General features: G+C 38.1%; 1 protein-coding gene across 1 annotated transcript in view; it reads left to right on the top strand.

Moving 5' to 3' along the window:
- Nucleotides 1-6,853, top strand: part of TAFA4 (TAFA chemokine like family member 4) — a 51,230-nt gene extending 44,377 nt beyond the window's left edge. The window contains exon 4 of the mRNA XM_009808389.2: nt 6,702-6,853. Within this exon, the coding sequence (XP_009806691.2) occupies nt 6,702-6,853 (152 nt within the window). The remainder of the gene's footprint in view (nt 1-6,701) is intronic.
- The last annotated feature ends 6,813 nt before the right edge of the window (nt 6,854-13,666 follow it).

Below are 13,666 nucleotides of genomic sequence, written 5' to 3'. Positions count from 1 at the left end.
CTATGCAGAGTAGGAGCCTTTATAAAGCTATTGGAATGTAATGATGTTTTCTTTTTTTGACCAAACAAACGGATGGTTATATAATTGAATAATTACAGCTAATTTTATCGAGATCTGCATGATGATTTTACAGAAGTCTGCTTCTCCTTGCTATTTTAAAATGAAGGTCTGATTTCTGGTTTAGTGTTAACAACCCAGGAAAGCAAGAGTTGATTCTAGCTTTTCTTTAGGCCAGGCAAGCATATCACTAATCATAGATTGTAGATGCTCCATGAGAAATTAAGAATACCGCAAGGAATAGATTCTCACAGAATATGGAAGACTGCAAAGGTCTGGGATTTTGGCAAAATCTAGACTGTACTTACCGTTCTGTTCTGGACTCGAACTTCACATATGAGCAGCTTTCTGCTATAACCTATTCAGATTTTTTTTTCCCAGTAAATTGTAACCAAATTAAAACAAGACTTTCTCATTTGAAATTTATACAGCTGGTTTTAGTATTTTACAGGTTTTTAATTTAGTTGGGTATTTTTCCATAGTTTTCTCAGTCTTGCAGCATATGGGTTTCCAGACCTAGATCCCACTGGGTTTCAGTGACAGGTTGTTTGTTAATTTGGGTGGGGGTAGAGCCTAGTTCATCAAACAAAGCTCCTTGTCGATGACTATTGGGTGTTATGCCCTTTTGTATATATAGGCCATGAAATAAGCTTATAAAGCCCATCATCATGTTTTTTAGGATACAGTCATAGGCCAGCTGGGTGTTTACATTTTGAAACAGATTGACAGATGCTAAAGAATTTTACAGAAGGTCAGATTTAAAGCAGCAGTTTATTGGAGCAGCACTATATGTTAAGGCTAAGCCCTGCTCAAAGAGGTGGTGAATATGTGTACCAATATTCGCAGCTACCAACATTTCAGGAAGGTCCCCTATTTGAGCTAAGTCAGAATGGATGTTTGCATAATCACATCAGACATACACCCACACATAGAAGTGACATTTTTCTCATGATATGTGCTAAGGAGGAAGCTAAATACTTTGGTGTTACAGAAGAAATGATAGAAATCAAGGTGAGTTCCTAGGAAAAGGTGTTGAAGTGGTGCAAAAGGAAAGTAAAAGCTAGTTAAATCTTGCAAATACAGAAAGTGAAAGTCTTAAGTGCCTTGATTGCTATGAATCAGTCCTTTTCCATGTTGTGCAGTAATACTTACCATGTTGTGGGGCCTAACTAACATTTATAGAGTGCTTTGCATTTCTACAGTGTCTTTCATCTCGGAAAATTTAAAATCGGTAGTAGGAGAAGTCAAAGTACTTAATTTAAAAAGAAGGATATGAAGGTGAAAATCAATGTTTCTTACAGACCGAGATCTTCCTCGCATTTTTACAAGCACAGTAAAATCACTTGTCATAGTCTAGATGAGAGTACAGGGTAAGAACTCTTTGCATCAGGGTATTTTTTATCCTTTGCCCATGGTAACACACTTAGATAATCACATTTTGGATGCATCCAACAAGCAACTCTGTCATTTGTGTATTTGAACTTAGTTGTGAAAGCCATTGAAAAGCATTGGCAAACAAAAAAAGCAAGGCTAGTTCTTCTGTACACACGCACACCTCATTTTCCTGGGGGTTATTTGAGCTTCCAAGCACAGGCCCATCCGATACTTTGAGAAATGTTGCTGTAGATAAATTGAGCCACTAAACTCAGAAAAAAGCAGAGCGTATGAAAGAAAGTATTTAAATATGCAGAGAGGACATACCACACAGCCTGTATATCCTACCTTGAGCTGTAGCTATACTACTTGACTGCAGCTATAGAAAATTTTGCTTAGCAAACGTCAACCCATTCTTCTGTCAATCACTAAATTACATTTAAAGTAGTAATGAGATTTTGTTTATACCCACTTTCTTTATGGAAATAAACATCCTTGAGTAAGTACCTCCAGCTTGTCTAACAGCTACTGCCAAGAAGATAAAACATTAATAACTTTCATCTGTAGAGTAGCTATCTTAGCTAAGTGTGTTAAATGTCTCTAAGTAAATCATCAGTAGCAAAGTCATCTTCCATCCAGGCAATACTATTAGTCCTAGAATTTATGAGGAAGAAACACTCAGATTGGAAAAAAAGTGAACGGGACTAAAGAATTGTTTAAGAATTTTCTGTAGGGCCAAAGAGCTGCAACGAAGAAAAAGGACAATTTTGGCTGAAAGCCCATCTGGGTTCCAGACTGAAAGGAAGACAGCATATAGAAGCAAGAGAACAAAAAATCAATACATAAGAAATAGATAAAGAAGAACTAGCTGAGAAGATTTCCCTCCCACTGTTTTTGAATAGATTTCAGAATATGTGAGAATTCAAAAGGATGCTAATGCTGTGTCAGTATTCAAAGGAAAAAAGGAAATACACAGCAGAATGAACAGTGTACTGAAAATTTACAGGGAAGAAAGCTTAATCCAGCAGAGTAGGAAAGACATCTATATTTGTCCAGACTAAAGACAATATGAATTTGCTTGTTCAAGTAGAACACACAGAAATCTTTAAAAAAAAAAATATTGGCCAATAATGCATGAAATATTGACATTGTTAATGCTCAGGCAGATCAGTATCACCGTTCTCCTTTTGATACGAAACACAATAGGGAGGTACTTTCTAAATTATTATTAACTAAAGAAGATGTGAACCAACATCTACTGGGATTAATATATATATATTTTTTTTTAATTCCTACCCCGGGTAATTTAGAGTCCTAACAAGCCAGCTAATAGATCTCTGGTCAGTTGTTGTAATTCAAAATGTATTTCAGAATACTTGGGGTAGTCTAGAAGAGCATAGTATTATGTCAATTTTGAGAGGGTAGGCAGCGTGGTCTAGATACTCAGGGATAACTGAGGCTGATGTCAGTCCTGCGCAAATAACTGATAAGCTGATGTGGTATTCAATTAGCAAGGAATTCCTGGGGTACAGGTCACAAGAGTTTATGTGGCTTTCTGAAAAGAGATTTGCCAGACACAACTGATTTAATTTCCTGAGGAGTTTTCAAGACTAATACAGGTAGTTTCTGCATGTAAGCCCATGTTTTCCAAGTTACCCTGGAAGATAATGTATAATTTATTCAACTAAAGATTTGGTTGCTAAATACATTTGAGGATTTAAGTCTTATTTTTTGTAAGCTATTTAATTTGGAACATATGCCATTGTGTGCACTGCTCCGTGTCAGTTACCTAGCATACCTCAAAAACACATCTCTCCGCAGAGTCATGAGGAGGAAGTGGTAGTCAAATGGCACATACCTATTGGGATTTCACAGTGCTTAGCTCTACACCTGACACTCTGCAACATTTTTAGCAGTGACCCGAAAGCAAATATAGAATCTCTCCTGACAAAAACATGTGTGGATTTCATCCAGTGGGGCAAAGGAGTAATTAATGACAAGCCCAAGGCAGTCACATGGCATAGTCCTACTCACAGGAAGTTGAACGTGTTTGAAATAACTGCATTAATAAAGACAAATGCATTGTGGTGCGAAACTGAGGAAGTTCAATCAGCTCGGCTTATCAGGCAGATTGAAAAGTTACTGGATTGCAGCACATTCAATACCTTCACAGGGAGACAATGATTGCTAACAGGTGCTGTAATGTAGGAGAAGAAAGCAGGACAGAAAAGGTGGGAAGAGGAAGAAAACTAAGGCTGTGTGTTTCATGCTGAGATTGTTTAACTGTCCGAAAACATGACAATGGGAGAAGTTTCTTTCTTCACCTGTTCCAGATTGGTTTGGAAGAACAAAGACTGTGTAGCCAAACACAACTGGGGACACAACACAGTGAATTGCATGAGACAAGATGAGATGATGTATTGACAGCTTTTGGCTTTATTCTCTGTGAACCTACTGTTTCCATGGAGTCAGGTTATCTAGGGAGTGACGTCAGCAGAAGATTAATTTCTGGCAGGGTTTCTGGCTGGTTTCTGGCTGATTTCCAGCAAATCAGCCGGCTAATACCAAACTAAAGCAGTCTTCTTTCCCTTCATGAGGGTGGTTGTGTATGAGAGTGCCATAGCTGCTGTCATTTCATAGAAAAGTCATCTGTTGAAATCTTTCCAAGAGTGCCTCAATCTGAAAAGAAGAGGAAGCCTTTATATCCTCCAGTGAGTTGCACAGTTACAGGGACAATGATAGTTAAAGAACTCTAGCTATGAAGATGAGCCTAAGGCTCCGATGGAGAATTTTAATGGACTAATTTCAGGGGTGTGTTTGACACAAACTGCTACAGCCAGTTAGGACATATAGATTAGCAGAGTGGACATTACAACTACAAAGAAATAGGATATAAAATGGATGTAAGAATTAGTGGATTGCTACAGCAAAGAATCGGGGATTTTCTGGAAGCTAATGGAATGAGATCTTTATGAAGTATTTCAAAGTGTTGCCATTACTGAGGAGAGGTATCTGCACAGAACAGAAATCAGTCAACAGAAGGGTGGGAGTCACTTTCTATGAAAGTGTCTAAACAAGACATAAATAGAAGGTGAAATATGCAGTCTATTGAAGAGCTTGTGGATCTTGTTTGAGTTACAGATTGACAGAGCAATGTTTCCCATTCACATCTGTGCTTGTTTTAATTGAAGATGGTACTCCTGGAGATGATGGGCCAGTTTCACTATCTTCAGTTCCACGTGATCTACATTGACCAGGAAGTTGCACGGACACAATTGTTCAAGAATGCTGTGTGAACCCACTCCTGTGCTGCACTTTTGGCCAGTCAACTAATGCCTTTTTTCTTTAATTGGGTGTTAGGAGCAGGTTGATGCAGGTTGTATGGATAAATAAAAGCTGCCGTGTTTGGTGCATTTTCTGTGGTCTCAAAACATTGCACCCAGACCAATATGAAACAGGTTGGATCTAAGGAGTTATCAGAGTAACTGAGGCACAAAGGATTCTAGGTACCTGCAGGAGACAGGTGAGTGAGAGGTTGTTTTCAAGGTCTGAAGTTGAAATTATGTTTTTAGGGTAGCACTAAATATATGAAAGCAAGTTCACATGTCAGAGTGCAGGTGAAGTCACAGCTTGTCACCACATCCATGCTCACAACAGCACTGTGCAGAGCTGTGTAATGCAGTAGGTAGCCAGGCCTCCCAGGAGAACTCACTGGCTTGGAAGCACAGCTCTGAAGACACATTAACTTGCTACCAGGATCTCCTGCTTGCTTAGGGACCTCTGCACATGCCCTCAGTCCTCTTGAATCTGGCCTTCTAGACTTGCTCACGTTTACCTGAAATATATACAGTATAGAAATAAAAAAAAAAATTAGAAAGTAGCAGAGATATAAAATAGATGACTGGACCATATGTCTGGAGTGGAAATGATCCCTCACCTCCTAGGAAGCACAATAAAGTTTCATCTGTTTTGTTAACAATCAATCAGCATCAATGCAAATGATCTAAGATACAAATGACTGGTGAAAGGAATCATGCATTTATTTTATAATTTTATGAGATTGAAAGAATGGTTTATAAAAGCCAAACTGGTGTTCCAGAAGTATATTTTTCAGAGTGCTTTTCACGTAGGCTTAGAGTGAAAGTGCAAAACAAAAGTAATTGAATGAACATTTCAGCAATATCCTGATGTCAGCTTGCCTGCTTGTCACCCTAATTTGAAGGTTGCAGAAGTACGAATCTACCTTGAAATTAAAAGGAAAAAAAATGCTTTACAAGAAGTAGACTAAATTATTTTTGTCATTCTCTTTTGGATGTGGTATCTTTTAAAGCATGCAATTCAGTATTTTGTGCACATAGTAGCATAATGCAGACTAAATAAATCAACATTTTAAGCCATACTTTATTTTGAAATCCAATTTAGATTATGTAAGATTGTGAACTGATATATTTAATAATGATTTTCTGGGTTTTGATGAATCCCATAAACAATGCAAAACTGAGAAATGCATGCAGATGTTTGCAGCTGTTTGTGGGAAAGTATATCTATTGTTAACAGCAGTACTATAAAGTCATGACTATATTTGTAAAAATAACAAGCATGGTCTTATTAATGGAAATTGGCTTAAGGGTAGAAAATTAATACATTTGCACAGTTAAGGTGTGCTACTGCAGTCTTCCAAAACACACTGCAAAACTGGCAGCGTAACTGCAAGTAGATTTTTAGTTAATAATCTAATGCTTTCCAGTGGCTTCCACATTCTTATCTGCACTATTTGCTGACAGACCTCACATGTGTACATCTCTGTGCAGTTCTATTTTCTCACCCAGTGAAGGGAGAAACTGGCATTTCTTTGTCCAGTCTCACACACACATATCAGGGTTAAACAAGAAGCCTTAGTTTCATTCCACCTTATAGCATGTACTTGAATGAAGCATGTAAGTGAAGGAGGCAAGTCATCTTTGTAGTCAGTGGAGATGGAAAGGCACTTCCAGAGGTCAGTTCAAACGTTCAAATGAGCCAGTCTCTGGCGGTACTTGCCTGTCTTCACCATTTGCATATGGCATTTACCCTTCTGTGTACTGGTGAAGTTTCTTAGCCACATTTTTAGCTCAAACACAATCAGTGTGATAAGCTATTAAAACAATAACTGTTTGTCTCTACCCTTTGTAATCAAACAATTGAACAGCACAAAACCAAGCTCCCTACTAAACCCAACAGTATTCAAAAAAAGATTGCATTCTGTTTCTCTTTCCTATTTCTTTTTCTAGCTTCCATTGTCCTACAGAAGTGGTGGTGTCATATGAACCCCTGTTTGGATGGAGAGGACTGTAAAGTACTACCAGACTATTCAGGTTGGTCTTGCAGCAGTGGAAATAAAGTCAAAACCACAAAGGCAAGTACAGAGATCACCTATATTTAAAGGTGGCAGTCTGCTGATAGCACTTGCTTATTGCATTGCATCTGCAGGTGTGAACACCAGTACTGGACTCCTCAATGTTTTGGAAAGCAGTGATTAATGCAATTGTTCTCAGAGAGGGAAATATTGGGTCAGTACTGCCCCTTCACTGCTGGCCTAGTTAAGTTATTGGGTGCTGGAGTCAAACTGAAGAAGGCCCTGCTTCAGTCTTTAGTGAGCAAAGAAACTATTCCGTTGAGGCCAGTGCTGGAGTTATAAACATGTTCCAGGATTGATTCTTCGATTTGCAGACTGAGTACGTGGATCCAAGGTCTTTACCAGTGTCACCTAAAGTTAGATTCCTGTGCTACTGGAAAGCCCTTTTAGCTTTTGAAAGTAGCAAACTGTCTTGGGAGTTGTTGAGAACCTGCACTGACGTCAGTGGGAACCGTGGGACACTGAGCACCACTGGAAATCAGGCTGGTTCAGATAATTTCTAATTACAAGCCATCCTGTAGATGGCCTGTTTTAAAAAAAAAAAACTTTGCTATGCCATCCTATTTCTTAATTAATGGCCAGCAGAGAGAAAATATCATGTCCTCTGTCTGCTTAACAATCTAAAATAAGTTCAGTGCATTAAAGTTCAACAAGTCATAGCAAACTGCATATCTAAATATATCATAAAACAGGAGTCTTTAGCAGGCAATAGCAAGGAAAGACATATGCTTAGCTTTTCCCTTTGCAGCCTCTTCTAGTTGGGAATGAATGTTGTTCATAAGGTTACAGTCTGAGTTAATAAGTAAATACTGACACCAAATGTTGTTTAATAATGGCTGTTCTAAGGAGCGGAAACGCTATTAATTTCTGGATGAAAAAGAGAAAATGAGATGGTTTGGGCAGCTGTGGTGTGATATCGGTGGTCTAAAGCCCAGCTACAGACATTGCATGGTGGCAGGCTCACTGGAAAAATCTGACCAAACCAATCAGTCTGAAAAACCCTATTCCTCTTTCTAAGATCAGAGGAATTGTTGCAAATCAATGTTATTTATCAAATGCCAAAGACGTAGTCTATAGTGTGCCTAGGTTCTGCTGTTCTCCTGTGACAGATGCTATACCTGGAAGTTGACCTGCACGCTCTAGAATCAGTATGGGCAACAGACAGTCAGTTATTGCAAGATACAGATTACTCTCAGCCTTTAAATTTTTTCACAGGCACTGACTTTTAACTACTCATATATAGATAAGGGGTGGTGTTGTAGCATCACACGGAAGGGTGAGACTGGCGAAGTAGGAGTTCTAGATATTGAATAAGACAACTTCATCTCTGGACATAGCAGAAGAGAGCTGGCAATTTATACCAAAACGACCTTACTGGAAAAGAGTAAGCCAGGGTTAAATGTCCTTGATGCCATCAATAGATATTAGAGGAATGAAGGGTAAAAGAAAGAACTTTATGTTGGCATTGCTGACTGAAGGCTTGAGGCATCAAGTCCTCGTTCATGCAGCTGTCTCTTCCTTCCTATGAACAGTTGCATTTTAGTTCATTGAGGTCAACTGACCACGAGTTATATAGCCTGTGTTCGTGACTTTTGCTCTTAAATAGTGAAAAGAGGCAGCCTGAGTCAGTGGGAGTTTACTAATAGAAGGGCAAATTTGGCACGGATTGTTTATTTTATTATCCATGATAAATATTGCGAACAGCAAACTACAGAATATGGTAACGCATTCTGTTGAGTTTAGGAATGTCTTTATAAAGCTAGAGTGGGCCAAATAATCCTGCCTGCAGTTAGATCTGTGCAAATTCATCAACTCTAGTTAGCTTGTGTGGGTCTAACAGAGGGCAGAGTGTAGCAATATGAGTGCAAATGTTGTTTGATTAAACTCTTCCTCTACATTGCTGGGATGTGGAGTAATGCATTTTGCATTGATTTTTATCACCATAGGAGATTTCTTTGAGGGGCATTTAATTGAAAGGATAGACAAACAACTGGTAAATGTGAATCATCTGACTGTATTATTGACATGAGAACTGTTCATTTTCCTTGCATGGTGGTGTTTTCTTTTCGCTGCCCTGTGTTGTTTTAGATTTGAGCATGTTAAGGTAGGACTGTATTTTCTTGCCGCTTGTGGTTAGCAACAGCATAAGGGACATCCTGACTCTGACTGGGGTGTTGGAGTACTGCAACAATATAAATGTAGATATGAATAATGAAGTTAGTGGTTAAACTTTACATTGAAATGACACAAGAGAGTCCTAACCTTTAACTAGTGATTGGCCATGGTAGAGAAGGGAACAGGCAGACTTCCTTCAAGGGCAGATCCCTTAAAAAGGTGTTTCAGTCCCTCCTTTTTTAATTACTCTTTGCTAGAAATTCTTCTATTGTTTGCTGTATGTGTTTTATGTGTGGATACTTCAGGGAAATAATTACTGTCATGCTTTTAAATACTTTGGGTTTGACCCATAAAACCTTTTTCCATGCATTTACCTGTGTGTTTATTAAGCGATCCCTGAAGAGTTACTTTTGGAGGCTGGGATTTAACATAGCTATATCCTCAGTAGTAGTGACATTTCTAAAAGCTGAGGACTTGTCATACTATCACCAAGTTGTTGTACTCGTGTGTTTAGCTTTTAGTATTGTAACTTTTGAGAGTCAGTCTGAAATCATGAAGTTTGTCGTCTTTATTGGTTCAAGTAAGAAAGGACATGATTTGTCCAAGGTTTCGTGGGTGGGATTCATTGTGCCCAGCTGTAGACATGTTTCCATCCAAGCCGAGTTGTTTAGGATTCTCCAGTCATGTGGGGAGAAATGGGTGATTTCACAGCATGACTGTGCCCATCCACAAGAGTGTTCCCGTGAGTACTTCTTTCTCTCTCTTGTACCTTAAGGAAGCCCTGAATGACAAGCTTACATGTAGATGTCTGCTTGCTAGACAGCAAAAGCTGTGCTACAGAATCTGTCCTGGCATCCATATTTCCTCTGTAGGTATTTTGCCTGTCTTGTGGGTGGTTTTTTCTATCTACCAAGATATAGTTGTTGCACAAATATAATGAGTAATGGTAACTCCAGATTCTGAACGAAAGCTTGTGGCACAGGCAATATTGAACTGGAAGGAAAATAGAATGGAAAGAAAATTTCCCTTGTTATAGGGAAAAGGAAAGTATGATTTAACTTACTTTTTTATTTTAAAAATGAACCAAAGACTTGTCCAAGCTCAGCTCAATCAACAAAATATGTATTAAGTGCATTATTAAAACTTTATACAAAGAAGACTGTATGAACTGTCTTATCTGACTATGACCAGTAGTCCAAACCATACAGCAGCCCGTGTGCCTCAGTGCTGGGATACTTAAATCAGAAAGACACAGCAAACCCCTTGTGGACAATTATAGAAAATGTACACATACATGAAATTCTTCCAATTTGATAGTTGGCTTATGTCTAAAGCACAAGAGTTGAGATCAACTCCATATTAAATTTTTTTATCTATGTTATGTAGCAAAGATGATCTCATTACCATTTAAATTTCTAATCAATTTTTAAAGCTTTCTAAGACCCCGGGATCAGTGCTAGTTGGGACAATGACTTCCACAGGTTAATTATACACTGAAAGAGGAAATGCCATTTAATCAATTTTCAGTCCTCTATCTTCATTTTGTGAAAATATTAGAGTAACTTGAAGTATATGAAGCACAGGAGACTTCTGACGCTACTCCGTATTTAGATGAATAGTTAGTAGCTGAGTGGGACAGTTAAAATGTGAAAAGCTGAAGAGCTCGTATCTTACATCAGTTACCTCAGGGAAGGAAATAAAAACTTCTCCATGCTGAGTGTCTGTTTAGTTCTGTAACATGTCTAGACACTACAGAGCAGAGCTGACAAAGCTTTCCTCCTTGCAGGCTGCCTATTCTCATCTATTTCCAGGATGGGAAACCTGACATGACCCCTCCTCACCGTGAAGCCAAACCCACTGGGTTTGTACACTCTGTGTGTGCGTTAAGGCTTGCACATACATCCCTGAAGCACCTGACTGAGTGTGCATATGGTTGTAAGGGGAAGCGACCGGGGGGTCCCATGGGAGAAGTGCTATCTGGGAGTGGCTTCTGCTGCAAGAACAATCCTTCCCCTCTGCAGACAACGTTCCATCGGATCCCTAGTTCCCTCCCATAAGATGGACTGCTGGGAATGGGTAGCAGTTTGCATGAATGGTCCTTCGGGATGTAAGACGTACACTTGTGCTGTAGACATTGGTGTTGAAAATGATGCTAAGCAAAATAAAGTAGCAGATTTCCGTGAGGTGGCAAATTTAATAATGGCTAAATTCTTTTCCATATCTAGGAATATGGAACGGCCATTTCTTTATCTGCATATCTTCTTTATACTATTGAATAACAGTGTAATTAACATTTACATATAGATTCTGTTTTTCTATAAGGTATATATAGGTATGGCTGGGGCAAGTTCATTCATGATGTATTCATGTGTATGGTTCCTTTGCAGCAACAAAGCACGTGTTATCATCCTTGTTTGATCAATTCTGTGTAGGTAACTCTTTCCTTTTCTTTTACAGGTAACACGGTAGCAAAGAATAAACCTGTGGGTCACTACCAGAACAATGGCACGTGCAACTGTTGCTTGGCTGTTACACAGAGACCCTTTTTTGTGATGATGCTATTGACTCTGAACTTGCAAAATTAGTCAGCAAAAAGGACAATACTTCTTTCAACTGTGGCTGCAGTTCCTGAACCTGGATTTTGCTATACGGAATGGTACATTTTAATTTCACAAGAAAAAGCTAGGAGATTTGGTTCTACCTGAAATGCACCTTGGATTCCCAAGAATCTGACACCTGGCAGAAATTCGTGGAAGAACATACCTGAACTTCTGCGGTGCATCAAGGATAAGACTTTCTTAATGATACTAAGATATGTAAAATTGTTTTAAATGAGTTTAGATCATGAATGTAACCTAGGGGTTCGTAGAAAGAAAATGCTTATGTTAGAACCGATATGGATGATCTTAAAGGTCTTTTCCAACCTGAATGATTCTGTGATTCTATGGATTTGTCTGAGGTACTTCTCACATGTAGTACAACATAAAAGTACAAAGCTGATCCCAATGCTAAGTGAGTTGACAGGACAGTGTTAGTAAATTATGTCTTAGTGTATCTTCAACTGTGATTTAGTAACTATCAAGGTTGTATGAAGGTGAAAAAATGGAACTTATAAATCAGTAGCAATTATTGTAGGGCATACTTTGGTTATATCTGTGCAGTTAGATTTATTTCCTTAGCTAGTTCTAGGTAGTTTAACTTTCACATTTATAAGTGATAGCAGGAAAGCATAAGGAAGAGACAAAATTTGAAAGTTTTTCTTGTCCTAAAATAAATCCATTCTCTAGGGGAATAGCAAAGTATACATATTCCTTGCCTCTTTGAATCTAGATATGGAAAAGAATTTAGCCATTAGCTAGAAATATTCATTCAGATGCCTCAAAAAAAGGAGAGCATGCTTATACTGCATAAGGAAGGCTTACTGGAAGGAGGGTAATTTGTTTGGATTTTCATAGCTTTGGTTATATCCTAATAGGTAACATACTTAAAATTCATAAGCAAAATTCTAGATAAAAGCAAATGTTCACTTTCAATTAGTTCTTGTTTAGAATGATTATAATAATTAAATGTCCAGTTCCTTGACAGACTGAATTTCCAAGTGGTTACATTTTGTGACACATAATTGTTCCATATTATTGTAGATGCATTTCATACTGTTTTCCTTATTTGCCTGTTGCAGTTTTTTGTCATCAGTCTTCAAAAATAGAACAGTAAGTAGAGATGAAGCTGTAGCCGGTCTGTGCCCCATTACATGATTTTGTGACTTAAGATGCATTGAAATGGACTAAAATGCAATGATGCAGATGGCTATCATGCAGATGAATTGCTGCTGGCCCAGCTACTGAATTGGTTGTTATGCTTTATGTAAATATTAGGGTCACAATGTACATCTAATTTTTATATAGACAGAAAAGCAAAAAAAAAGAAAAAAAAAGAGAGTGTTGTACTAATTTAGGTCATTGTGCATAAGCTTTCTAGTTTATGGGAGAGATACCATCAGCAGTGTGAAGCTGTTCAGAGTAACAATTGTTAGCTTTTAATTTGCCGGAGTCAGTGGGAGTATTCAGCCAGGTAATTCCATTGAAGTCAGTGGTGGGAAGATCTGGCCCTGTGTTTTTTAGTTTTAATTTCTCTGGTTTAGTTCACTTTCAATTATGTATTTGATTACAGCTGGGATCATAGTGGTCATTGTACTCGGTGATAAGTAAACAAGAGATTTTCGGCTCTGTGCTTGGACAGCTGAACAGTTAATAGACTCTGCTTGCCCTAATGAGCTCTACATTCCTAATATTTTTCCATTGTTTTGATTTTCTGATTAAATTTTAAAATTACCTTTACTATTTCTACCGTTTCTGTGCATATGTATTCAACAATATCATCAGTGAAGATCATTTTCATTTTCATATTTGTACAATGTTGACCCATAACTGATATTTGTTTATTTATTTATTTTGGTAAGTGCTCTACAAAGGCATAGTAAAAACCATTGCTGAGATGTTCTAAGTGGACAAACAAGAGTTTTAGAGAAAAGTTTTTATTCTTCTCGTTTTTGAAGATAAATACAAAGAAAATAAGTTACTTGCCAGTGGTCATACACTGGATTTGTGACAGAATTGAGAACAGAACCGAAACTTCTTATGTCTAATTAAGTCTTTCCCATTTAAGGCATGTGACATACTTACCTAAAAGGGGTACAGTATGTTACGTGCCTTGCAATAGCCACCT

The sequence above is a fragment of the Gavia stellata genome, chromosome 12, assembly GCF_030936135.1.
Source record: "Gavia stellata isolate bGavSte3 chromosome 12, bGavSte3.hap2, whole genome shotgun sequence".
Lineage (NCBI taxonomy): Eukaryota > Metazoa > Chordata > Aves > Gaviiformes > Gaviidae > Gavia > Gavia stellata.
This window is presented reverse-complemented; position numbering and strand designations above follow the sequence as displayed.